General features: G+C 54.0%; 1 protein-coding gene across 4 annotated transcripts; it reads left to right on the forward strand.

The window, feature by feature from the left end:
* The first annotated feature begins 288 nt into the window (after window positions 1–288).
* On the forward strand, window positions 289–22,159 carry MED12 (mediator complex subunit 12). Of its 4 annotated transcripts, none has more exons than XM_032620086.1 (45): window positions 289–603; window positions 1,132–1,236; window positions 1,444–1,635; window positions 1,772–1,931; window positions 2,650–2,831; window positions 3,020–3,130; window positions 3,476–3,730; window positions 4,096–4,242; window positions 4,406–4,505; window positions 4,635–4,771; window positions 4,999–5,130; window positions 5,469–5,595; window positions 6,089–6,318; window positions 6,828–6,908; window positions 7,040–7,210; window positions 7,413–7,557; window positions 7,724–7,774; window positions 8,100–8,218; window positions 8,408–8,551; window positions 8,991–9,154; window positions 9,366–9,497; window positions 9,923–10,150; window positions 10,328–10,472; window positions 10,646–10,766; window positions 11,132–11,233; window positions 11,322–11,447; window positions 11,699–11,874; window positions 12,055–12,234; window positions 13,291–13,362; window positions 13,812–13,945; window positions 14,039–14,200; window positions 14,488–14,599; window positions 14,759–14,848; window positions 15,341–15,450; window positions 15,682–15,817; window positions 16,090–16,251; window positions 17,290–17,664; window positions 17,888–18,038; window positions 18,194–18,399; window positions 18,554–18,631; window positions 18,724–18,941; window positions 20,859–21,093; window positions 21,504–21,602; window positions 21,778–21,859; window positions 22,080–22,159. In XM_032620086.1, exons 1-45 carry the CDS (start codon window positions 505–507, stop codon window positions 22,121–22,123), a joined length of 6,528 nt encoding a protein of 2,175 aa, XP_032475977.1. In that variant the 5' UTR covers window positions 289–504; the 3' UTR covers window positions 22,124–22,159. The 4 variants fall into 4 exon arrangements, with proteins under 4 accessions (XP_032475977.1, XP_032475978.1, XP_032475979.1 ...); XM_032620087.1 differs by having other exon boundaries at window positions 11,334–11,447; XM_032620088.1 differs by having other exon boundaries at window positions 11,334–11,447; window positions 18,557–18,631.
* The last annotated feature ends 567 nt before the right edge of the window (window positions 22,160–22,726 follow it).

The following is a 22,726-nucleotide window of genomic DNA, read 5'->3' on the forward strand; positions in this document are numbered from 1 at the left end:
CATTTTTCAGATGCAGGAACTAAGAAACAAAGAAGCGGTTTGCAAAAGGCAGTTTCTAAGCAACGCACAGACGATAGAGCACTTATTCTAGGCCGAGAACTGAGCGAGGCGCTGGGAATCCAGTTCCAGTCGGAGCTCAGCGCCGCGTCCGCCTCCCGCCTCGCAGGTTCGTATCCCCAGCGCCTGGCTGGCGGACGTTGCAGGGATCTTGACTGAGTGAAATCGATTCTCCGGCGGCCGGGGTGGAAAAGCTCCCCACGAGCGGAGCTCCGCCCCACGCCGGGCTGGGCCCCGCCCCCGCCCCCGCTGCTGTCGGTATTGTCCGATGGTTCCCGGCGTCCCTCGGTTTCCCTCGGTAGTTTCCGGCAATGATCGAGAGTTTCTAATGTGCCCCCTTGTCTCTCGGCTGCCGTCCTCGCCACCGCCGCCCCCCTTTTCGGCTCCCTCTCCCCCTCCCCCGCGGCCGGGCCCGGCTGGCGCCTCTGGCGCTACGGGCTGGGCAAGATGGCGGCCTTCGGGATCTTGAGCTACGAACACCGGCCCCTGAAGCGGCCGCGGCTGGGGCCTCCCGATGTATACCCTCAAGATCCCAAACAGAAGGAGGTGCGTTCAGAAATCCGGGCTCCCACGGGGCCAGGGGCCAGCGATCGCCATAGGAGGAAGAACTGATGGCTCGGGGAAGGGGGGGCGGGGCGGTTCGGTGGGAGCGCAAGTCCCGAAAGGGGGAAGAGTAAAGTGGGCTGGTGTAGGAGAGTAGGATCTAGTGGGGGTGGGGGTTGGTTCCTGGGCGCGAACCGGGAGTGATGTCGGGGCCACGCTGGAGGCGCCCCCCTCTCCACACACACACACCTCAGAAAGTTGTCTGAGGCGGCTGGGTGAGCTACGGCTGCTTGCAAGCTCGCAGGGGCAGAGTGCTGTTGAGCGAGCTCTGGGGAATTGGGAATCTTAGTGAGGGTGGGGTCCAAATGAATATAAGGGCCTAGCTTTAAATCACAATCTGTTCTCTGAATCCTCCTCCTGCCTTTTCCCCCCCTTGTTCCCCTCTCTTCTACCCTCCTCTCCCACCACCCCCACCCCCACTCCCACCCCCAAGGGATAAAAAAAAGCTAAAATGTTGTTTTCCTGCCTCAGGATGAACTAACGGCCTTGAATGTAAAACAAGGTTTCAATAACCAGCCAGCTGTCTCTGGGGATGAACATGGCAGTGCCAAGAACGTCAACTTCAATCCTGCCAAGGTGAGACAACCCTGCCAGGCTGAAGGAAAAGGCTGGAAGAATCTGAGAAGGAGCAAAGGCCCTGGGTTGGGAAGACTTAGAGGGATGACCTAAATGGCCGAGTTTTCCTTCATAACCTAATGCTACCACATTGGCATTTGCCCATCAAAGGCACGACCACTTCTTTGCCCCTTCTTCCCACCCTGAGGTGTAGTTTTCTTCCCTCAGATCAGTTCCAACTTCAGCAGCATTATTGCAGAGAAGTTACGTTGTAACACCCTCCCTGACACCGGTAGAAGGAAGCCCCAAGTGAACCAGAAGGACAACTTCTGGCTGGTGACTGCACGATCCCAGAGTGCCATTAACACCTGGTTCACCGATCTGGCTGGCACCAAGCCACTCACACAACTAGCCAAAAAGGTGAGGTACTGGTTCCTGTTCTTCAGGCCAAGGAGGGGAGCGCGGGTACCAAGTACCCTCCGATTCCCAGATGAAGCTACACGGGTGCCAGCTCATGGGGATGAGAGAGGTCTCACTATTTGCGATGTCCATCCAGGTCCCCATTTTCAGTAAGAAGGAAGAAGTGTTTGGGTACTTGGCCAAGTACACAGTGCCTGTGATGCGGGCTGCCTGGCTCATTAAGATGACCTGTGCCTACTATGCAGCAATCACAGAGACCAAGGTTAAGAAGAGACACGTCATTGACCCTTTCATGGGTGAGTAACTCCTGTTACCGGAGGTCCCACCACTGATCACTTCAAGGAGCGGTAGAGAGACCCTTGTAATTATTCTCCTTCCTCATCTGTATTCCTTGCTTCTGCTGGTATCTTGCATTCACTCAATTAGTAAGCATCAAGTATCTTGAGTATCTGCTGTGTGCATGTACTGGGCTATAAAAATGACCACTACCTAATCCCTGCCCTTAGGATGCTTATAGTCTAGTAGGGATGCTAAGGCATATGTATGAATCCCATAATTGAATATAGAAGCATAGTGTCAAAAGTGGAGGCAGAAGGTTCTTTGAGAATTCAGTGAACAAAAAGATTACTTTCTTTTGGGGACACCTGGGAAGGCTTTGGGAAGGTGGCATTTGTTTCTTTGTTTCTTTGTTTTGTTTTAATTAATTTTTTTGAAGTATAGTTGATTTACAATGTCATGTTACTTTCTGGTGTACAACGAAGTGATTCAGTTTTACATATATATATACATATATATATACACTCTCTTGCATATTCTTTTCCATTATTGTTTATTATGGGATATTGAATATAGCTTCCTGTGCTATACAGTAGGACCTTGTTGTTGAAGGTGGCACTTGACTTGAGCCTAAGGGGATGAATAGGATTTAGAAGTATGGTGACTGGGGGTGGGGGACAGAAGGTGTTCTAAGCAAAGGGACAGTATAAAATAGCCCTTTTCCCATCTTTCCGCTAGAATGGACTCAGATCATCACCAAGTACTTATGGGAGCAGCTGCAAAAGATGGCTGAATACTACCGGCCAGGGCCTTCCGGAAGTGGGGGCTGTGGCTCTACTATAGGGCCCTTGCCCCATGATGTAGAGGTGGCAATCCGGCAGTGGGACTACAATGAGAAGCTAGCCATGTTCATGTTTCAGGTAGGAAGAAGGCATGTCGTGTGGGATGTGGGATTGAGCCTGACCTCACACTCTGCCAGCATAGAACAGAATCCACCTGCCACCTTGCCCCACTCGTGGTTCTCTTCATTATTTCATTTATTTTCTCTGCCTCATCTCTAATAGTCCCTCGGCAAAAATAATCCTCTTCCCATCCCTTGTACCCATAGGACGGAATGCTGGACAGACATGAGTTCCTGACCTGGGTACTTGAGTGTTTTGAGAAAATCCGCCCTGGAGAGGATGAACTGCTTAAACTGCTGCTGCCCCTGCTGCTTCGAGTAAGGCCTAGGATTTGGGGGGTCTAGGGAGGATGTGAGGAGATATAAGACGTGAAAGAAATGTCCCTTGGAGAGAACTGTTTTTTGTTTGTTTGTTTGTTTTCCTAATATTTATTTATTTATTTGGTCGCGCCGGGTCTTAGTTGCGGCTCCAGGGTTCCTCAGTTGTGGCAGGCGAGCTCCTTAGTTGTGGCATGCAAACTCTTAGTTGCGGCATGCATGTGGGATCTAGTTCCCTGACCAGGGATCGAACCCAGGCCCCCTGCATTGGGAGTGCAGAGTCTTATCCACTGCGCCACCAGGGAAGTCCCCAACTGGGGGGTTTTGATCGTCGTGTCTTCACAGTACTCCGGGGAATTCGTTCAGTCTGCATACCTCTCCCGCCGCCTTGCCTACTTCTGTACGCGGAGACTGGCCCTGCAGCTGGATGGCGTGAGCAGTCACTCATCTCATGTGATGTCTGCTCAGTCAACAAGCACACTGCCCACGACCCCAGCTCCTCAGCCCCCAACTAGCAGCACACCCTCTACACCCTTTAGTGACCTGCTTATGTGCCCTCAGCACCGGCCCCTAGTTTTTGGCCTCAGCTGTATCCTTCAGGTAGGTACTAGGTGGGCCCATGGAAGTATTAAAAGGCATCTTGAGAAGACTCAGGTGCCTGTCCTGGAAAATGGGACTGGTTCTAAATTGGAGGCGAGAGTAGGCACTGAGTACTTGCTTGGAAATTGTTGGCTTCTCATTTCTGGGGTGTTAGTTCCTTTTCAGTTAGTTCCCTTCCAGGTCTAAATAGGAGGCCCAAAGTCTTTTAGGAGAGTGGATGAGGGGAGGGGCTCAGAGATGGAGTGATGCCACCTCAGGGGCTCAGAATAACTTTGGATCAGAAACTGAAGGGTTGGGTCTTATAATGGGCTGCTAGACAGGGAGCCGTGATAACTCAGTTTGACTTAGCTGTTCCTGTCTGGCAGACCATCCTCCTGTGTTGTCCTAGTGCCCTGGTTTGGCACTACTCGCTGACTGATAGCCGAATCAAGACTGGCTCACCACTTGACCACTTGCCTATTGCCCCCTCCAACCTGCCCATGCCAGAGGGCAACAGTGCCTTCACTCAGCAGGTAAGTCTGACCAATAGCCTGGTACTCCCAGGCAACTGGGATGTGAGAGGCTTAAGTTACTCTTTCAGAAATAGTGACTCGGAGTCTGCTACTATTCTTTTAGCCTGGAGCCCTGGCCTTTTTTGTATGCCTTGCTACATCCTTAAAGCCTTCCTCTTTGCAGGTCCGTGCAAAGTTGCGGGAGATTGAGCAGCAGATCAAGGAGCGAGGACAGGCCGTTGAGGTTCGCTGGTCTTTTGATAAGTGCCAAGAAGCTACTGCAGGTGGGTGCCAGAGGACAGACAGTAAGAAGGATGTCTGAGGAAAGGATGGGGACGGTAAGGATATAGATCTGAAAGTTGGAGTACATCGGGCCTCTAGTTAAAGTCCCCTTTACCACTTTTCCTCCTCAGGCTTCACCATTGGACGGGTGCTCCATACTTTGGAAGTGCTGGACAGCCATAGTTTTGAGCGCTCTGACTTCAGCAACTCTCTTGATTCCCTCTGTAATCGAATCTTTGGATTGGGGCCTAGCAAGGATGGGCACGAGGTAATAAGCAAGAAGGGGAAGAGAAGAAGTGAAAAACAGCAAGAGCAACATTATATATGAGGGGAAGGCTTGGCAAGGCATTGAAACCAGAGGATGTCTGAAGAGACAGCCGGTCTTACTGGGCCTAGGATGTTTTAAGATGGAGCCTAGTCGCTGGGAGACTGGAACTTGGTTCTTTGTCCCCAGCTCTACCTTACTCACCCCTCTGGTCTTCCTTTGGTCTCCAGATCTCCTCAGATGATGATGCTGTGGTATCATTACTGTGTGAATGGGCTGTCAGCTGCAAGCGCTCTGGTCGTCATCGTGCGATGGTGGTAGCCAAGCTGCTGGAGAAGAGACAGGCAGAGATTGAGGCTGAGGTTAGGGGGCCCATGGGGCAGTGGCAGCTGGGGTTGGAGCCACATTGAGCTGGTAGTGGGACCAAAGTTGAAGTTGTGAGAGTGAAGAAGGGGTAGAGAATGTACAGGGAAAACTGAGGACATAAGGCAAAAGTAGAAAGGAGTGGATCGATGTCAGAGTTAGAGAAGTGACCAAGGCTGCAGCTGAGAAACGGTAAAGAAAATGGGAGTCAAGGGGGGGAGGGTAGAAGTGAAAAGCTTGGGATGGATCCAAAATAGGCAGTAGTTCAAGGATTGCACATGGACGAGTGAAGAAACAGGTAAAACCCAATCCTACAGTTTGTTCTCTCATCTTACAGCGTTGTGGAGAATCGGAAGCCGCAGATGAGAAGGGTTCCATAGCCTCTGGCTCCCTTTCTGCTCCTAGTGCTCCCATTTTCCAGGATGTCCTCCTGCAGTTTCTGGATACACAGGCTCCCATGCTGAGTATGGACCCCTGCCACCCTCTGGTTACCTCTGCCTAGACTCACCCACCCCTGTCATCAGAAAGCATATGAAGGGCCTTCTGGATATATTTCTGTCTTGAGCTCTATGCAGAATGACTTTTGGACATAATTCTAGCCTTTGCTCATCTTACAGTTTAACAGAGTAGGGAAGTAAAGAGAAGAATAAAAGGAGCATACGATCGAAGCATTTTCACGTATAAATAGCAGAGATGCTGTATTCCTTTATGAGATGGTGTGTGGGGCAGGAGTTTGGGTAACCAGCCACACTTTATCCTTCAACAGTTTTGGTTTTATTGTTGCTGTTGTTTTTGGTTTGGCTTTTGGTTTTTTGGGTTTTTTTTTTTTTTGAGTCATTGCTATTCTTGCCTACTTCAGGAACCCTAGGAGCACCATGCCTTAGGTGTGTCTCTCTCTCTTTCTGCCCATCTCTTTTGTGCTCCCCTAACTCATCTTTTCTCATCCCCTCTCTCCAGCGGATCCCCGAAGTGAGAGTGAGCGAGTGGAGTTCTTTAACTTGGTACTGCTTTTCTGTGAACTGATTCGACATGATGTTTTCTCCCACAACATGTACACTTGCACCCTCATCTCCCGAGGGGACCTTGCCTTCGGAGCCCCTGGTCCCCGGCCTCCCTCTCCCTTTGATGACCCTGCCGATGACCCTGAGCGCAAAGAGGCTGAGGGCAGCAGCAGCAGCAAGCTGGAGGTGAGGGGGCTTTTCCTCGCCCTAGATCATTTCTTCTGACAGTCCCATCTTCCTGGCACCTGGAATCCTCTGAGAATCCTTTACCTAGTGACAAGGGTAAGATTTGCTTAGTGCTTTGCAGTTTAGCAAGCACTCTCATATCAGTTTTTTTCATTGGATCCTCACAGCAGCCCTGTGAGGTATTTTTTTTTTTTTTTTGGCTGTGTCGGGCGGCTTGCGGGATCTTAGTTCCCCCACCAGGTATCCAACCAGGGTCCATGGCAGTGAAAGTGCTGAGTCCTAACCACTGGACCGCCGGGAATTCCCCCTTGTGAGGTATTCTTACCCTCATTTTAAAGCTGAAGGAAACCAAGGCCTGTGGTGGTTAAGGGACCAGTCAAGGCTTGCATCTGGAACTGGTGCTTTTCCCAATATGGTCTCCTCTCTTCGACTCCCTGGTCAACTTTTCTAGATGGTGGGGAGCAGCTCCTCGGGGCTAAAGCAGCTTCGCTTCTGTTCTCTGCCGTCAGGATCCAGGCCTCTCGGAGTCTATGGACATCGACCCTAGCTCCAGTGTGCTCTTTGAGGACATGGAGAAGCCTGATTTCTCAGTAAGTTAGATCCTGGTGTGGGAGAATCCAGCTCCTGAGGTCCTCCCGTTATGCCACTTTGGGGAGTTTCTTTGTGCCCCCTCATCCCTTTGTCTTCCTCTAAATGTTCTGCCCTTTCGCCTCTCTCTTAGTTGTTCTCCCCCACTATGCCCTGTGAGGGGAAGGGCAGTCCATCCCCTGAGAAACCAGATGTTGAGAAGGAGGTGAAGCCCCCACCCAAGGAGAAGCTAGAAGGGACCCTTGGGGTTCTTTATGACCAGCCGCGGCATGTGCAGTATGCCACGCACTTTCCCATCCCCCAGGTACCGTTCCCCAACACCTTGCGACCATCTGTTCTGAGCCCAGGTTTCTGTCCGAGGACTGTGCTGAGGGGTTGGAGCTGTTCTTAAGGGTGTGGTATGCTGGGAAGGGCTTGAGCACTGGGATGCTGAGGGGCGTGGAGCATGCTTTTAAGAGGAGGGAGAGCGATCCGTGCTGGAGTCTGATGGTGCCGCTGGGATGCAGGAGGAGTCATGCAGCCATGAGTGCAACCAGCGGTTGGTCGTACTGTTTGGGGTGGGAAAGCAGCGAGATGATGCCCGCCATGCCATCAAGAAAATTACCAAGGATATCCTGAAGGTTCTGAACCGCAAAGGGACAGCGGAAACTGGTGGGTTTGAGGCACCTTAAATGGATCTCCCCCAAAAAGCGCCCTAGTCAGTCTTCCCTCCCCCAGTGTAGGGAATTCCCAGTCATGTCCCAATGTCCTGTCTCTTGGAGTCTCCTGAGAGCTCTAGTCCTTTTGAAACTTCCCCCCTCATTCCCCCCCTCTGCAGACCAGCTTGCTCCTATTGTGCCTCTGAATCCTGGAGACCTGACATTCTTAGGTACCTCACAGTAAGCCCCATACTGCCCGCCCTCCCTCTCCCTTCCCTCCCTCAACCTAGCACCTCCCTGTACGTATTCCTCAAAGGTCCACATAGTCTGTGGTCCTCCAAACCTTTGCTTCACTGTCCCCTTCCCTTCATCCCTCCCCGCCCCTTCCTTGACCCTCCCTTCCCATCTTCCCTCTTCCTTCCTTCCCTCTCTCCCTCCCTCCCTTCCTTCCCCTTGCCCCCCCCCCCCAGTAGCCTTCTCTCCATACCCCTCCCCATCCCCAGTCACCTAGTTATCTTCCCTGTCCTGACTGGTCCCTTTCAACTGTCCCCTCAGGTGGGGAGGATGGGCAGAAGCGGCGGCGCAACCGGCCTGAAGCCTTCCCCACTGCCGAGGATATCTTTGCTAAGTTCCAGCACCTTTCGCATTATGACCAACACCAGGTCACAGCTCAGGTGAGGGCCTAAGTCCAGCCCCCTTCCCACATTCCGGCCTCCTTGTCCCGTTTTCCTTTCCTCCTTGTCTTTTTTCCCCCCTCAGGCAGGCTAAGCCTCCTGGTCTCATCCCCTTCCACCATCCTTTCCTGCTTCCTCGGTTTTGCCCACCTCTCTCCATTCCTGTCTCACTCCCACTGCCCTTATTAGGTCTCCCGGAATGTTCTGGAGCAGATCACGAGCTTTGCCCTTGGCATGTCGTACCACTTGCCTCTGGTGCAGCATGTGCAGTTCATCTTCGACCTCATGGAATATTCACTCAGCATCAGTGGCCTCATCGACTTTGCCATTCAGGTGGGGAAGCTGGGGAGATGAGGGTGGAGGAAGGAGTTTGTGCTGTACAGGGTCATAAGGACAGGAGGAGAGGCTCAAGCCAGTGTCCCAGGCTATTTGGAGGGACCGAAAGACTAGTGTGGGGGGAGTGGCCCATGAGCTAAGCCAGCAGGAACAGAGACTCAAGTGCTCCCTGAGGAGACCCGAGAGATGGATTAGAGCACTGGGCACAGACTGTCCTCCCATCGTGAGGTTCATAGGATTGTATCCCGGAGACTGGTTAGATCATTGACGTGGCTTGTCGTTACTGGAATAAAGGACAGTGGGATATGGCACCAGGGCCCTTCCAGGCTGAGGCAGCTCCAGCAGGAAGGGGCTCCAGTTTTCTCACAGGAAGGCGGGTTATGTGTAATACTCAAGGCCTCTTCTCAGTTGTCAACCCCCGCTCACTCTGCTCTAGCTACTGAATGAACTGAGTGTAGTTGAGGCTGAGTTGCTTCTCAAATCCTCGGATCTGGTGGGCAGCTACACCACCAGCCTGTGCCTGTGCATCGTGGCTGTCCTGCGGCACTATCACGCCTGCCTCATCCTCAACCAGGACCAGATGGCGCAGGTCTTTGAGGGGTAAGCAGGGCTTCAAAATGCAGGGCCCTGGTGGGGGCCCTGGTGAATGCTGGTGGAAGTGGCCTGCGAAGAACATGTGGGGCTCTCACTGTGCGGAAGTGCGTGCCATTCAGGTGGGGAGGGAAGAGAGTATTGCCAAGGGATGGGAATCTTTGCGCCCCGGCCTGCCATTGCTTCAGGCACACCTCCCAACCTTGCCCCTTCGTGACAGGCTGTGTGGCGTAGTCAAGCATGGGATGAACCGGTCTGATGGCTCCTCCGCAGAGCGCTGTATCCTTGCTTATCTCTATGATCTGTACACCTCCTGTAGCCATTTAAAGAGCAAATTTGGGGAGCTCTTCAGGTAAGAGAGGTGGGAGGTAAGGGGTAGAGACCGGGACCTCGTCCCATCTCCTTCCCATTACTGCCCCACTCAGGAGCAGAGCACAGCCCAGGACCCTGCTGTCTCTGAAGGGTCATTTGGGGATGGTGTCCTCTGCGTGTTCTTGGTTCCTGAGAGTGGGCCTCCTTCCTCATCAGCCTTGCCTCCAGCCCATGTCTGTGGGGCCCACATTCCTCCTCCCTGCCTCCAGAGGCCCCTGTGCCTTCTTCTCACTGGGTTCCTTTCCTGCCCAGTCGGTCTGCTTTGTCCCATTTCCCCTTTTCTTGCCCTAAGGCCCCTTGTCCCTCACATTCTCCTTTTTTTTTCTTTTTTCGCCTTTCCTGACCGTCCCTCTAGTTCAGTAGCCCTTCCTCAACGCTGCTCTCTCCTTTCCCCCACCCCTGCAGCGACTTCTGCTCCAAGGTGAAGAACACCATCTACTGCAACGTGGAGCCATCAGAATCCAACATGCGCTGGGCACCCGAGTTCATGATTGACACTCTGGAGAACCCTGCCGCTCACACCTTCACCTACACAGGGCTAGGCAAGAGTCTTAGTGAGAACCCTGCTAACCGCTACAGCTTTGTCTGCAATGCCCTTATGCACGTCTGTGTGGGGCACCATGATCCCGATAGGTATGGGGCGTACTGAGTGAGGAATGGGCACCACGCTCCCGCCTGATATTGGGAGGGATGAGATGCCTGGGAGGTACTGCAACCTTGGTTATGGCCGGGGTGGAGATGAAAAGTTAATGAGTCTGAGGTTTTGCAGGGAACAAGGTTTTTCCTGAGGGCATTTGTACTTTTCCCCAGGGTGAATGACATCGCAATCCTGTGTGCAGAGCTGACCGGCTATTGCAAGTCACTGAGTGCAGAGTGGCTGGGAGTGCTTAAGGCCTTGTGCTGCTCCTCTAACAATGGCACTTGTGGTTTCAACGACCTCCTCTGCAATGTAGATGTGAGACTGGGGGTGGGGGAGTGCCGGACACCGGGCATGTCCCGGGGCAGGGGTCTGCTCCCAGTAATCGCAGGAGCGGAGGGACAGAGTTTTGCAGAGTGGAGGCCAAGCGCTCTGAGTAGCCGCCCTCTCTCCACACTGAGTCCTGGTGTCTGTCTGCTTTTTTCCTCCAGGTCAGTGACCTGTCTTTTCACGACTCCCTGGCCACTTTTGTTGCCATCCTCATCGCTCGGCAGTGTTTGCTCCTGGAGGATCTGATTCGCTGTGCAGCCATCCCTTCGCTCCTTAATGCTGGTGAACTACCAATCCATAACCCCTAGAATGTCTAGACCCCCCCCGCCAGTCTCAATACACACTGGACGGTCGTACTCTGGTTGTTCAGTGTGGGGCTCCTGGTGGCACCAGAGGCCAGTCCTGTGGTGTACCTCAGGCTGGGAGGGGCGTCTTTCTAACCCTGCATTTGCAGCCCCGATCTTTCCGGTTCCTGACCCTTCCAGGTACTCCCCTTATACTGCAGAACAGTTTGCTACCCCACCGCTCCTCCAATGTTTTATCTCTTTTCGCCTGGCCTCAGCTTCCCTTTTAGCCCCTCACCACCTACAGATCCACATGCAGTCCGCCTTCATCCTTTCCCCTCTGCTTTGTCTTCCTCTCTGTAGCTTGCAGTGAACAGGACTCTGAGCCGGGGGCCCGGCTTACCTGCCGCATCCTCCTCCACCTTTTCAAGACACCTCAACTCAATCCTTGCCAGTCGGACGGAAGTAAGTGACCTTGATCTGAGCCGGCCAGCCGTGGAAAGTGTGGCCACCCCACCCACACCGTTTCTACTTTTGCTTCCCCTGACTTCAGCTGTCTCCCCAGACAAGCCTACGGTAGGAATCCGCTCCTCCTGTGACCGCCACCTGCTGGCTGCCTCCCAGAACCGCATTGTGGATGGAGCTGTGTTTGCTGTTCTCAAGGCTGTGTTTGTACTTGGTATGGGGGTAGGAAGGGAGTGGTGCCAGAAGTGTGTATAGGGTGGAGCGCCAGCTAAACTACAAAGGACAGTCTTTCTCTCTCCTGAAGGTGGTCTCTCTGACCTTTGGGGAGGAGACGAGGGAGGGAAGTATATTTCTGTCCCATAGGGCAGGATCTGAGGAGTTGCTGCTTCTGTGGGTCCGGGGTGGGTCTCCACACAGCATTCGGATCTCACTCTGCCCTCCCTATCTCCTGCCTGTGAACCACAGGGGATGCGGAACTGAAGGGTTCAGGCTTCACTGTGACAGGAGGAACAGAAGAACTTCCAGAGGAGGAGGGAGGAGGTGGCAGTGGCGGTCGGAGGCAGGGTGGCCGCAACATCTCTGTGGAGACAGCCAGTCTGGATGTCTATGCCAAGTACGTGCTACGCAGCATCTGCCAGCAGGTCAGTCTCACCTTCCCCCCACACCTCCTAAACGCCGCTATATAATATAGTCCTGTTTCCTACCATGATCGCACCACCTCCCTGCCATACATCATGTCCCTCACCAACCCCCCAGTCCATCCCCCTTATTCCTAACCTGCTTACTGGTTGCCCCAGTCCCCCGATTCTCGGCTTCCTCAGGAATGGGTAGGAGAACGTTGCCTTAAATCGCTGTGTGAGGACAGCAATGACTTGCAAGACCCAGTGTTGAGTAGCGCCCAGGCCCAGCGCCTCATGCAGCTCATCTGCTACCCACATCGGCTGCTGGACAATGAGGATGGGGAAAACCCCCAGCGGCAACGCATTAAGCGTATTCTCCAGGTAGGCCAAAGCGATGGGGGTCTTGGAGGAAGCAGTGGGGCCTGAGCCTGGGGTGAAACGATGGGAACCTTGAGAGGAAAAGAGAGAGGGAGTGAAGTAGGAAGGCTTCACTCGAGGATGTGGGTGAGAGGTGGTGAGAGAAACAGCTCCAGCATGGGTTTCGAAGTTAAGCCAATATGGTCTAGACTGGAGAGTGAACTGTTGGGTGAGTGCACAGCTATCTGGAGTAGGACTCTAGCTTATCAGTGGGAGGCATAGCATCTGGGAGGCCTAGTTTTTGGCCTTGTATGTTTGGCATGTTGGTCATGGCTCTGTCGTGAGTAGTAATACTACCGAAGAGCTATTACTTATCGAGTGGCTGCTTCACGTGGGGTACCATGCTCAGCACTCTACGTAGATTTTCTCATTTACTCTTTACAACCCTGCGAAGTAGGTAAGGATATCCCTATTTGACCAGTGAGGAAACTGAGGCTTGAAGAGGTTAAGTAACTTGCCCAAGGTTCAGGAACTCACACAGCTAGGAAGTTTATGAGCCCAGGTCTGCCTGTGCCCTTCCTGCCTCACCACGCTGCTGCAGACATTCATGTGACTGGAGGGTGGAAAAATAAAGCCGTTGAGGAAAAGCTAAAGGAATGAGGCCTCTTCAGCCTGGAGGAGATAATGCCAAAGAGAGATTAGCTGAGACTAGCCTTCGGGTCTGTAAAGGACTTTGAGCAGCTGGTTGGAAACAGGAGCGGCGAGCTTCAACTTCAACATCAAAGATTTAGGTTAAGCATTAAGCAGAACTTCCTGATGCTAAGGAATGTGAGGCTCTGGAACAGGAAACTGGGGAAACATGTGAAATCTTTCCAGAACCGCTTTTAAAATAGGATAGACTTTTCAGTCATTTTGGACTATTTAGGTATGATCTTCCCTAAAGAGGGGACATAGAGGTCCCTTTCAGACCTCCAGGCATATGTGATTCAAGTTTGTGAGAGATCAGGAGCTGGCATCAGGGTGCCGAGTGGCTGGGATGACACAATGATGACTAGCTTGTGGGTGGGGTCTCTGTCACAGAACTTGGACCAGTGGACCATGCGCCAGTCTTCCTTGGAGCTGCAGCTCATGATCAAGCAGACCCCTAACAATGTGAGTGGTGCCCAGGCCCTCTCTTTCCCATGCTTACTTCCAGCGACACATGTCAGGGAGGCGGGCCGCCATAGAAGAACCTAGGTCCTACCTTTGGGTTCTGGAGATCAGAGAGGATGGGAAGGTGGCGGACGTTTGGAGCCGATGATAAGGCACATGGGTTGGGATTGTTGGGGCTCTGAGCTGTGGGGAAGGTTGGTGGTGGTGGCCATAGAGGCTGTTTCTCTGGCCATAGCTGTAAGGAGGTATGTAAAGGAGAAGACAGTGGGGCATTGGAGAGATACTGCGAGGTGCTGGAGGACACGACACCCAGCAGAGTTGTGTCCGTTACCCTCCTATCAACCTCCATGGATGCCTTCCTGTGTCCTCATCTCCCAGCTCTCCTACCATCTCTTTGCCTTTGCCGCCAGCTACCTATTTAGCACCCCTGTGCCCTTCATCCTCCTCAGGAGATGAACTCCCTCTTAGAGAACATCGCCAAGGCCACAATCGAGGTTTTCCAACAGTCTGCAGAGACAGGGTCATCTTCTGGAAACACTGCAAGCAACATGCCCAGCAGCAGCAAGACCAAGCCCGTGCTCAGGTTGGGTAGAAACGTGTCCATCAGGAAAGGAGAGGATGGGTTTTTCCAACCTTGCCCGGCTCCTCTGTAACCCTGTGCGCGCCATCTCTCCAGCTCCCTAGAGCGCTCTGGTGTATGGCTGGTGGCTCCTCTCATTGCCAAACTGCCCACCTCAGTCCAGGGGCATGTGTTAAAGGCTGCTGGGGAAGAATTGGAGAAGGGCCAGCACCTGGGTTCCTCTTCGCGCAAAGAACGCGATCGACAAAAGCAAAAGAGGTAAAGCGGCTACGAGGGGGCCGGGATTGAGGGGTAGAAAGGAGAGGAGGCATACCCAGGGAAGAAGAAAAGTTGGGGCAAAGAGGTGAGGATCAAAATCAGAAAAATGGACAGAGGATAAATGAGAGTGATTGATAGTTGAGCAAGAGGCTAGTTTGTTTTTTTTTTTGAAGGAGGCTAGATCTTAAAAAGAGTAGAGTCTGGGGCTCAGAGGAATGAGATTGCAAGTCGCCTGACCTACAACCCACAGTCCTGTACTTTTCTTTTTCTTTTCCTCCCATCTCTAGCATGTCCCTGTTGAGCCAGCAGCCCTTCTTATCCCTGGTGCTGACGTGTCTGAAGGGTCAGGACGAGCAGCGCGAGGGACTCCTTACCTCCCTCTACAGCCAGGTCCACCAGGTACAGGTCTCTGGGCCCTGGAGCCGGGCAGGAGGGCAGAGAAGGATGCAGCCAAGAGGCCACTGAATCTTCAGTGTTTTCTGACAAGAACACCCTGGGTGCTTTGGCATGGAAACGAGAAGATCCCTGAGCTGTGTGTTGTCCTTGTTTTTATCTTAGATTGTGAATAATTGGAGAGATGACCAGTACTTAGATGATTGCAAGCCAAAGCAGCTAATGCATGAGGCGCTCAAACTGCGGCTCAACCTGGTGAGAGAGGGAGCTGGGGAGAAGAAGGAGAGGGGTGGGGCTAGGACTGCAGACAAAGAAGCCCCAGCCCAGGGAGGCGAGGGTTAGGATGGAGGGCCCAGGCTCTTCTGGGTCTTCACGTATTAGCCCAGCTCTCCTAAAGGACGCAGGACCTGAAAGTGGTTAAGGAGACTGGATCCTTGCAGGGAACCTGCCTCAGTATCCTAGATTCTGGCTGGGCCCAAGAAGCCCTAGACGTCTATTGTGAAATGCTGAATGAGACCCTGGACATCCTTTGGTCCAACTCCATCATTTTATAAGTAAGGAGACCAAGGCCGAGAGATGTCAAGAATTAAGTCGTTGGCCTGAGATCATGTAGCAAATCATAGGTACACCTGGAACATTGACCTCAGGTGTCCCGAGTCACATCCAGCCCAGGTTCTAATCTAAGCTTTCCTTAAATGCTGCACTCCGCCCCTGAGCCATCTGACTGATTTGTTGTGGCCCTGGCAGGTGGGGGGCATGTTTGACACGGTACAGCGCAGCACCCAGCAGACCACGGAGTGGGCTGTGCTCCTCCTGGAGATCATCATCAGCGGCACCGTCGACATGCAGTCCAACAAGTAAAGCATCCCCATCCCCTCCCTCCAGTTTTGTACCCGAGAGGATCCCTTCCCTGACACCAGGTGCACGACCCGCCGCAATCGGTGTGGCTCATACTGCGGACTCTGCGGTCCGGGGTTCCCCACACGGTTTTGGTGCCCGCTCCCTGCTCGTGTCCAACCCGGCTGTCTCTGTCTGTCTGAAACTCTTTCTCCTCTGGTTTCGCCCCCGCCTCCGGCTTCCTGCCACAGTGAGCTCTTCACCACCGTCTTGGACATGCTGAGCGTGCTCATCAATGGGACCCTAGCTGCGGACATGTCCAGCATCTCCCAGGGCAGCATGGAGGAGAACAAACGTGCCTACATGAACCTGGTGAAGAAGCTGCGGGTGAGAGGAGGGGGCGAGGGCGAGGCCTAGAGGCCTGGGGTCTCAGCCCCCTATTCCCTGACCTTGCGTTTGCGATCCAGCCTCAGTGGCAGTGGCATCTCCTGCCCAGAGCCCCCTACCCTTCCCTTTCACGTCCGTGTTTTCTTTGTTATTCATATGGTAAGGATTTACCGAGTGTCTTCTTCCTGCTAGCTTCTGTGCTGTCCCCTGAGACTTCCCGTCCCTCTTTTCCCGTGTCCTTGAACTCTTGTCCTGTCTTTCTGTGCCTGCAGAAGGAGTTGGGGGAGCGCCAGTCAGACAGTCTGGAAAAAGTTCGCCAGCTGCTGCCACTGCCCAAGCAGACCCGAGATGTCATCACGTGTGAGCCGCAGGGCTCCCTTATCGACACCAAAGGCAACAAGATCGCCGGCTTCGACTCCATCTTCAAGAAGGAGGCATGTTCCATTATCTTCCCATCCCCTGCTCCCCGCTCCCCACCTTTGTTCCCCTTTGGGTCAGAGCCTCCCCTGCATTAACCTCTGTAGCTGCAACAGGTTTATCAGGCTCTGTGGGCGAGAACCATCCCTGGGGTGTTGAGCTAATCACTTAATTTTCCTCACATTTCTTCTTCCCATCTTGGGAGTCTCCCTCTCTTTCCTTGGTCTCTCCCTTCACCCCTCTGCACCTCCCATCACCCCCACCCACCTTTATACATACCACCCATTTCTCAGCACCCTACCCTCCTCTTTCCTCTGCCCCACCTGCCTCCCATACTGCTCCACCCCGGCCTGCACCCCTTTTATCCCTGCATCTCTCTCCCCCCGACCCTGTCAACCCATCTCTGCACAGTTTTCTCTGTCCCCTCTCTTTGTCAGTTACAGTATTTGTGAGTAACCATAATCATTGTGTGAGTAGAGGGAGAGGAGAAAGAGAACGCGGAGTTCAAAAGCCAAAGTCCGACCCGTTCATATAGCCATACTCTTCGTTCTTTTCCTGGCTCAGTGTGTCTCTGTCTGTCTTTCTGCCTGTCTTTGTCTCTCTCTCTCTCTCTCTCTCTCTCTCTCTCTCTCTCTCTCTCTCTCTCTCTCTGCCTGTCTCTCTCTTCCTGTTTTTCTCTCTCTCTCCCTGTCTCTGTCTCTCTCTCTCTGCCTGTTTTCAGTCTCTCACTGCCTTTTCTTTCTCGACCTTCCTGTTTCTGTATCTGTCTTCCTCTGTCAGTGTCTGTCTCTGTCTCTGTCTCCCTCTGCTCCCCGCCACCTCCTCTTAACTCTCTCTCCCCTGTGTGTGTGTGTGTGTGTGTGTGTGTGTGTGTGTGTTTCCGTGTGTCCGTGTGTCTTCCTTTCACCATCTTCCCTGAATCTACCCATGACTTTCTTTTTCTTTTATTGCCAACAGATACTTTTCCCTCTCCTCCAAGTCCTCAAGTTTTCCAAGTCTTCTGTCTTCTGTTTTCCAAGTCTCAACAGCTCACTGTTTCTCATTTTCCGGAGCAGGGTCTACAGGTTTCCACCAAACAAAAGATCTCCCCCTGGGATCTTTTTGAAGGCTTGAAGCCATCAGCACCACTGTCTTGGGGCTGGTTTGGAACAGTCCGGGTGGACCGGCGCGTGGCCCGCGGAGAGGAGCAGCAGCGGCTGCTGCTGTACCACACGCACCTGAGGCCCCGGCCCCGCGCCTACTACCTGGAGCCACTGCCGCTGCCGCCGGAGGATGAGGAGCCCCCAGCCCCCGCCCTGCTGGAGCCTGAGAAAAAGGCTCCAGAGCCCCCCAAAACTGACAAACCTGGGGCCGCTCCCCCCAGCACTGAGGAACGCAAGAAGAAGTCCACCAAGGGCAAGAAACGCAGCCAGCCGGCCGCCAAGACAGAGGTGAGCGCCGCTACCACCTCGCCACAGCCCCGTCATGCCCCTTCCCCAGCCCCTCTCTCTTCCGGATGCTGTCGAGCGACTGGTTTGTGGGAGGGCTGGGGGCATCTGGGGAAGGGGTACCTTTAGAATTAGAACAGGGAACCACGTACATCCAGCTCCTGTTCCCCCCTCCTACCCCACCTGACCCCAGCCCTCTCCCCTTCCTCCTGTGCCGTTCACACAGGACTATGGAATGGGCCCAGGCCGGAGTGGCCCCTATGGAGTGACAGTGCCTCCGGACCTCCTGCACCACACCAACCCTGGCTCCATATCCCACCTTAGCTACAGGCAGGGCTCCATAGGCCTCTACACCCAGAACCAGCCACTGCCGGCAGGTGAGTGCCAGCTACTAGGCACGAGGGACTGACCCGAACATGCCTTCCGCCTGAGGGGCGATGCCACTCCTCCCAGGAGCTGTGGATGCCCGGGGCGCTGAGCAGGGCGCAGAGGGACGAAGAGCCTAAAGAGGTCAGCCTGCTCCCCTTTCCAGGTGGCCCCCGTGTGGACCCGTACCGCCCTGTGCGGTTACCGATGCAGAAGCTGCCGACCCGACCACCTTACCCTGGAGTGCTGCCCACCACCATGACTGGCGTCATGGGACTGGAACCCTCCTCCTACAAGACGTCTGTGTACCGACAGCAGCAGCCTGCGGTGCCCCAGGGACAGCGCCTTCGCCAACAGCTCCAGGCAAAGATAGTGAGAGGGGCCGTAGGGAGGGCCGTCAGGGAGAGGGGCTTTTGAGGGTCACAGGGATTGGGATCTTCACAAGGGCACACAGAGTAGGAGATACAAGAAACGAGGTGGCAGAAAGCCCTTCCTGAGTTTGAGTTTGTCTCCTTTTTCCCTCTAGCAGAGTCAGGGGATGTTGGGACAGTCATCTGTCCATCAGATGACTCCCAGCTCTTCCTACGGTTTGCAGACCTCCCAGGTAAGGGCTCGAGATGGTGAGAATCAGGGAGCTTGAGGCAGGCTGCGCTGCACAGTCTTGGCCCTGACTCCGTCTCTCTTCCTTCCCTCCAGGGCTATACTCCTTACGTTTCTCATGTGGGATTGCAGCAACACACAGGCCCCGCAGGTACCATGGTGCCCCCCAGCTACTCCAGCCAGCCTTATCAGAGCACCCACTCTTCTACCAATCCTACTCTTGTAGATCCTACCCGCCATCTGCAGCAGCGGCCCAGTGGCTATGTGCACCAGCAGGCCCCAACCTACGGACACGGGCTGACCTCTACTCAAAGGTACCCAAGGGAGCCGGGGGTCGTGAAGACATACTGAGGCTTTCAATTTGGGAAAACCTGGGCCTGGAGGTGATGGGACTAGTCAGAACTTTTGGAGGCATCAAGAACACTTATCTGGCCACCTGGCCTGTCGCCACAAAATGCCGGAGCTGGAAGGGACCCTGGCGGCCAGTGTTCTCACACCTGCTTCCCAACATTTCTTCGAGGACCAAAGACGGGAAATCATTTATATATGACTATGAAAAGGAAAGATCGGGGGTTCATAGATGCAGTGTGTGGTAAGGAGTCATCCAGCCACTATTAGAGCAGTTTAGTGCTGGAATGGACCAGCGAACACATTCTCCCACCATGCTGAACGTCAGTCAGGCCTTAGTTAAGACTTTGGAGTCATGGCTTGAGGCTCTGCAGCTTAGGGTTGAGAACATTGCAGGGTGGACCAGAAGAAAAGTCCCTTACTTAGACGTGCCTTAGGCCCACTGTGTGGCCAGCACTATGCTAGGACCAGGTGGGGTGAGGAAAGCTATTTGAAAAAAATACAAAGTCCCTCACCACAGAGAATTTCTACTATACCTGGGGAGAGGAGACTTACTCAGAAGAACACTTAGGGAACACAGTGATGAAAGATATAATCAGCTGTGCAATTGGGTGCCGTGAAGTAAATGGGAATTCAGGAAGAGTGCGGGATGATATCACTGTGGGCCTGAGTCATCAGAGAAAGTTCCGTGAAGGAGGTCTGACTTGAGTTGGCCTTTGAAGCATAGCTGTGATTTGGATTTGCAGGGAGGAGGAGAAGGAGGGGGATCCCAGGTAGAGGACATAGCATGAACAAAGACATGGGGACCCGAGTGAGTAGGGTGGCTGGGAGGACAGGAAGGAGAAGAGCTTGGCTGGAATGTAAGACATGTGCCAGGGAAGGAGTAGGGATAGGCCGGGAGTGTGCAGGTTGAGAGAGAGCCTTGAACGTTCGGTGAGGGATTGAGACACAATCCCAGAAAGCACTCTCTTTTTTTAACAAATTTATTTATATTTTATTTATTTTTGGCTGCGTTGGGTCTTTGTTGCTGCGCGCGGGCTTTCTCTAGTTGCGGCGAGCGGGGGCTACTCTTCGTTGCGGTGCGGGGGCTTCTCATTGCAGTGGCTTCTCTTGTTGCAGAGCACGGACTCTAGGCATGCTGGCTTCAGGAGTTGCGGCACATAGGCTCAGCAGTTGTGGCTCGTGGGCTCTAGAGCGCAGGCTCGGTAGTTGTGGCGCACGGGCTTAGTTGCTTCGCGGCCTGTGGGATCTTCCCGGACCAGGAATCGAACCCGTGATCCCTGCATTGGCAGGCGGATTCTTAACCACTGCACCACCAGGGAAGTCCCCAGAAAGTACTCTTTTGATCAGGAAAGTGATGTGATGATTTGGGCGTGTTGAGAGATTAACGTGGAATTCATGGAGAGGATGCGTACGGAAGGTGACAGAAGACTTGAGACGGGCCCAGCCAGTAGCCTGTTGCAGTGAAGTACAGATTGGGGTCAGAAAGGTGTAAGGAGCAATAGAACACAACAGTCTTCAAGACCCTGACGTGTTACTGGGGACCAACAACAGTGATAAGCAGAACCACCTCAGTGGTGTCTATGGAATGCCTAGCTTGTGCTGAGACTGTGTTTCATTTTCATAAGAGAAAACCAGCTGCAACAGAATTGAAAAATTCCTAACCACGAAGGTTAGGAGACACTAAAACGGGGTGTTGTCTTTGCCCCTCATTCCCCAACCTAGAAATCTGTCAGAAGCCAAAAAGGCTCTTCTGGTTGGTGACAGGAGGAGTGGATGAAATGGCCTGTTGACGTTTCTTTGGGGTCAGGGACCTGGGGCTCATCTGCACCCCCGTCTCCCACAGCCCGTGCCTCGATCTCTGCGCCTCCTTGTCTTTGTAGGTTTTCCCACCAGACACTGCAGCAGACACCCATGATAGGCACTATGACCCCACTGGGCGCCCAGGGTGTACAGGCTGGCGTCCGGTCGGCTTCCATCCTGCCTGAGCAGCAGCAGCAACAGCAGCAGCAGCAGCAGCAGCAGCAGCAGCAGCAGCAGCAGCAGCAACAGCAGCAGCAGCAGCAGCAGCAGCAACAGTACCACATCCGGCAGCAGCAGCAGCAGCAGATCCTGCGGGTAGGGCCCTAGGATTTTCGTCTGGGACCTGGGAGCCCGAGGAGGAGGGGGAGGAGGAGGAAGGGGACTGGGAGCGGGAGAGGAGCAGGGGGAGGAGAGGCACAGGCTCTTCCAGGTGGTCTTCAGCACTGAACGAGGCAGTGTAAGGGCGTACTCCGGCAGGGCAGCTGGCACGTAGTGGGGGCTTAAGAAGCCAGTTCCTTCCCTCCCCTTTTTTCCGGGGGTCCTGGTGGGAGAGAGTTGGGGGTCATCTGCTTGGTGCTCCACATTTGATTTTCTCTGCGGCTCTCCGAGCGGGGAGGGCAGCGGACCCGGAGTTCCCACCCTGTGCTTCTTCCCCCATCCCCATCCCTCCACCACTGAGGTTCAGCCCCTCGCTCTCCTTAGACGGATCTCTTCTGTCTTCACAGCAGCAGCAGCAGCAGCAGCAGCAGCAGCAGCAGCAGCAGCAGCAGCAGCAGCAGCAGCAGGCAGCTCCTCCCCAGCCCCAGCCCCAGTCCCAGCCCCAGGTAGCTGCTGGACTCCAGCCCCGGGCTCTGGGACAGCGGCCCAGGCTGGGGACAGTGTGCAGCCATGGCGAGGCGGGAGGCAAGGCAGGGCCCTCCTCCGAGAGCTGGGGACATGAGGACGGGGAAGGAAGGGGAAGGTTCGAGTTCGGTCTTCCCCTTCCCATTTTCACCTCAGTTCCAGCGCCAGGGGCTTCAGCAGACCCAGCAACAACAGCAGACAGCAGCTTTGGTCCGGCAGCTCCAACAGCAGCTCTCCAGTAAGCCCGCCTTTCTTCCCAAGGAGAGCCCCACAGAATAACTGGGGGGCCGGCGGGGCGGGGAAGGCCAAAGTAGCTGAGGTGATTGCTTCAGGCCCCGGTTGTAAGGGGAAGCGTTGCCTTCCATCCCTTCCCTCGGTGCCTGAATGGCTCTCCTCAATGCGGACCGCCGCCACCCCTGCTCGGCCTGCCACCCCTGATAATCTCTGGTTTTTCACAGATACCCAGCCACAGCCCAGTACCAACATATTTGGACGCTACTGAGCCACCTGGAGGAACTGCTTGTGCACTGGATGGGGCCCCACCCTTTCCTCTTAATTCCCAGTCCCCTTCCTGGGCTAGCACCAGTAGTGGTTGGGGCTCTTCCCTCAGGCTCCATTTTTAATGAGTTTTTAGTATTTTTGTTAATGTGAGGCATTGAGCTGTTGGGTTTTGTATATTATTTATATAGAGACCCCAGAGCTGTTGCACCCAATACACAGAGCTTCTTTGCAAAGGGAGTGTGTGAGTCTGCATGTCCGGGAAGGGCGGGCTCTCGGAAGGGTGCGGGCCGGACCAGCAAGTCAGCACCTTCATTCTGTTCAGATCATCTCCCCTGTTTACCTTCCACCCCCTAAATTTCTGAATTCTAATTGGCTTACTACCCTCTCTTTTCTCCAACCTGGCAACGTGTTAAGGGTTGGGGCCTTAGTCTCTCAGTAAGGGTGGTTCACCTTCTCAGCTAGATGGTGCGGCTTCTGTATAGTTTGTCTCCACGGGAGGATACACCGCTGGGATTGGTGGGGGGGCCGCTGGGCCAGAGGAAAAGTCACTGGAACCTGATTCTCCTTCCACCCATCCCACATGCTGGGTCTTGAACAAGCTTCG

Source organism: Phocoena sinus, chromosome X (genome assembly GCF_008692025.1).
Source record: "Phocoena sinus isolate mPhoSin1 chromosome X, mPhoSin1.pri, whole genome shotgun sequence".
NCBI lineage: Eukaryota > Metazoa > Chordata > Mammalia > Artiodactyla > Phocoenidae > Phocoena > Phocoena sinus.

Bases quoted from the DNA above. Each gene is read 5' to 3' on its own strand.
- MED12 (XM_032620086.1), top strand. From the start codon at position 505: ATGGCGGCCTTCGGGATCTTGAGCTACGAACACCGGCCCCTGAAGCGG. The intron at 7,211-7,412 runs GTACCGTTCCCC...GCTGGGATGCAG, and splicing joins CGCACTTTCCCATCCCCCAG to GAGGAGTCATGCAGCCATGA. The intron at 13,946-14,038 runs GTTGGGTAGAAA...CCATCTCTCCAG, and splicing joins AAGACCAAGCCCGTGCTCAG to CTCCCTAGAGCGCTCTGGTG.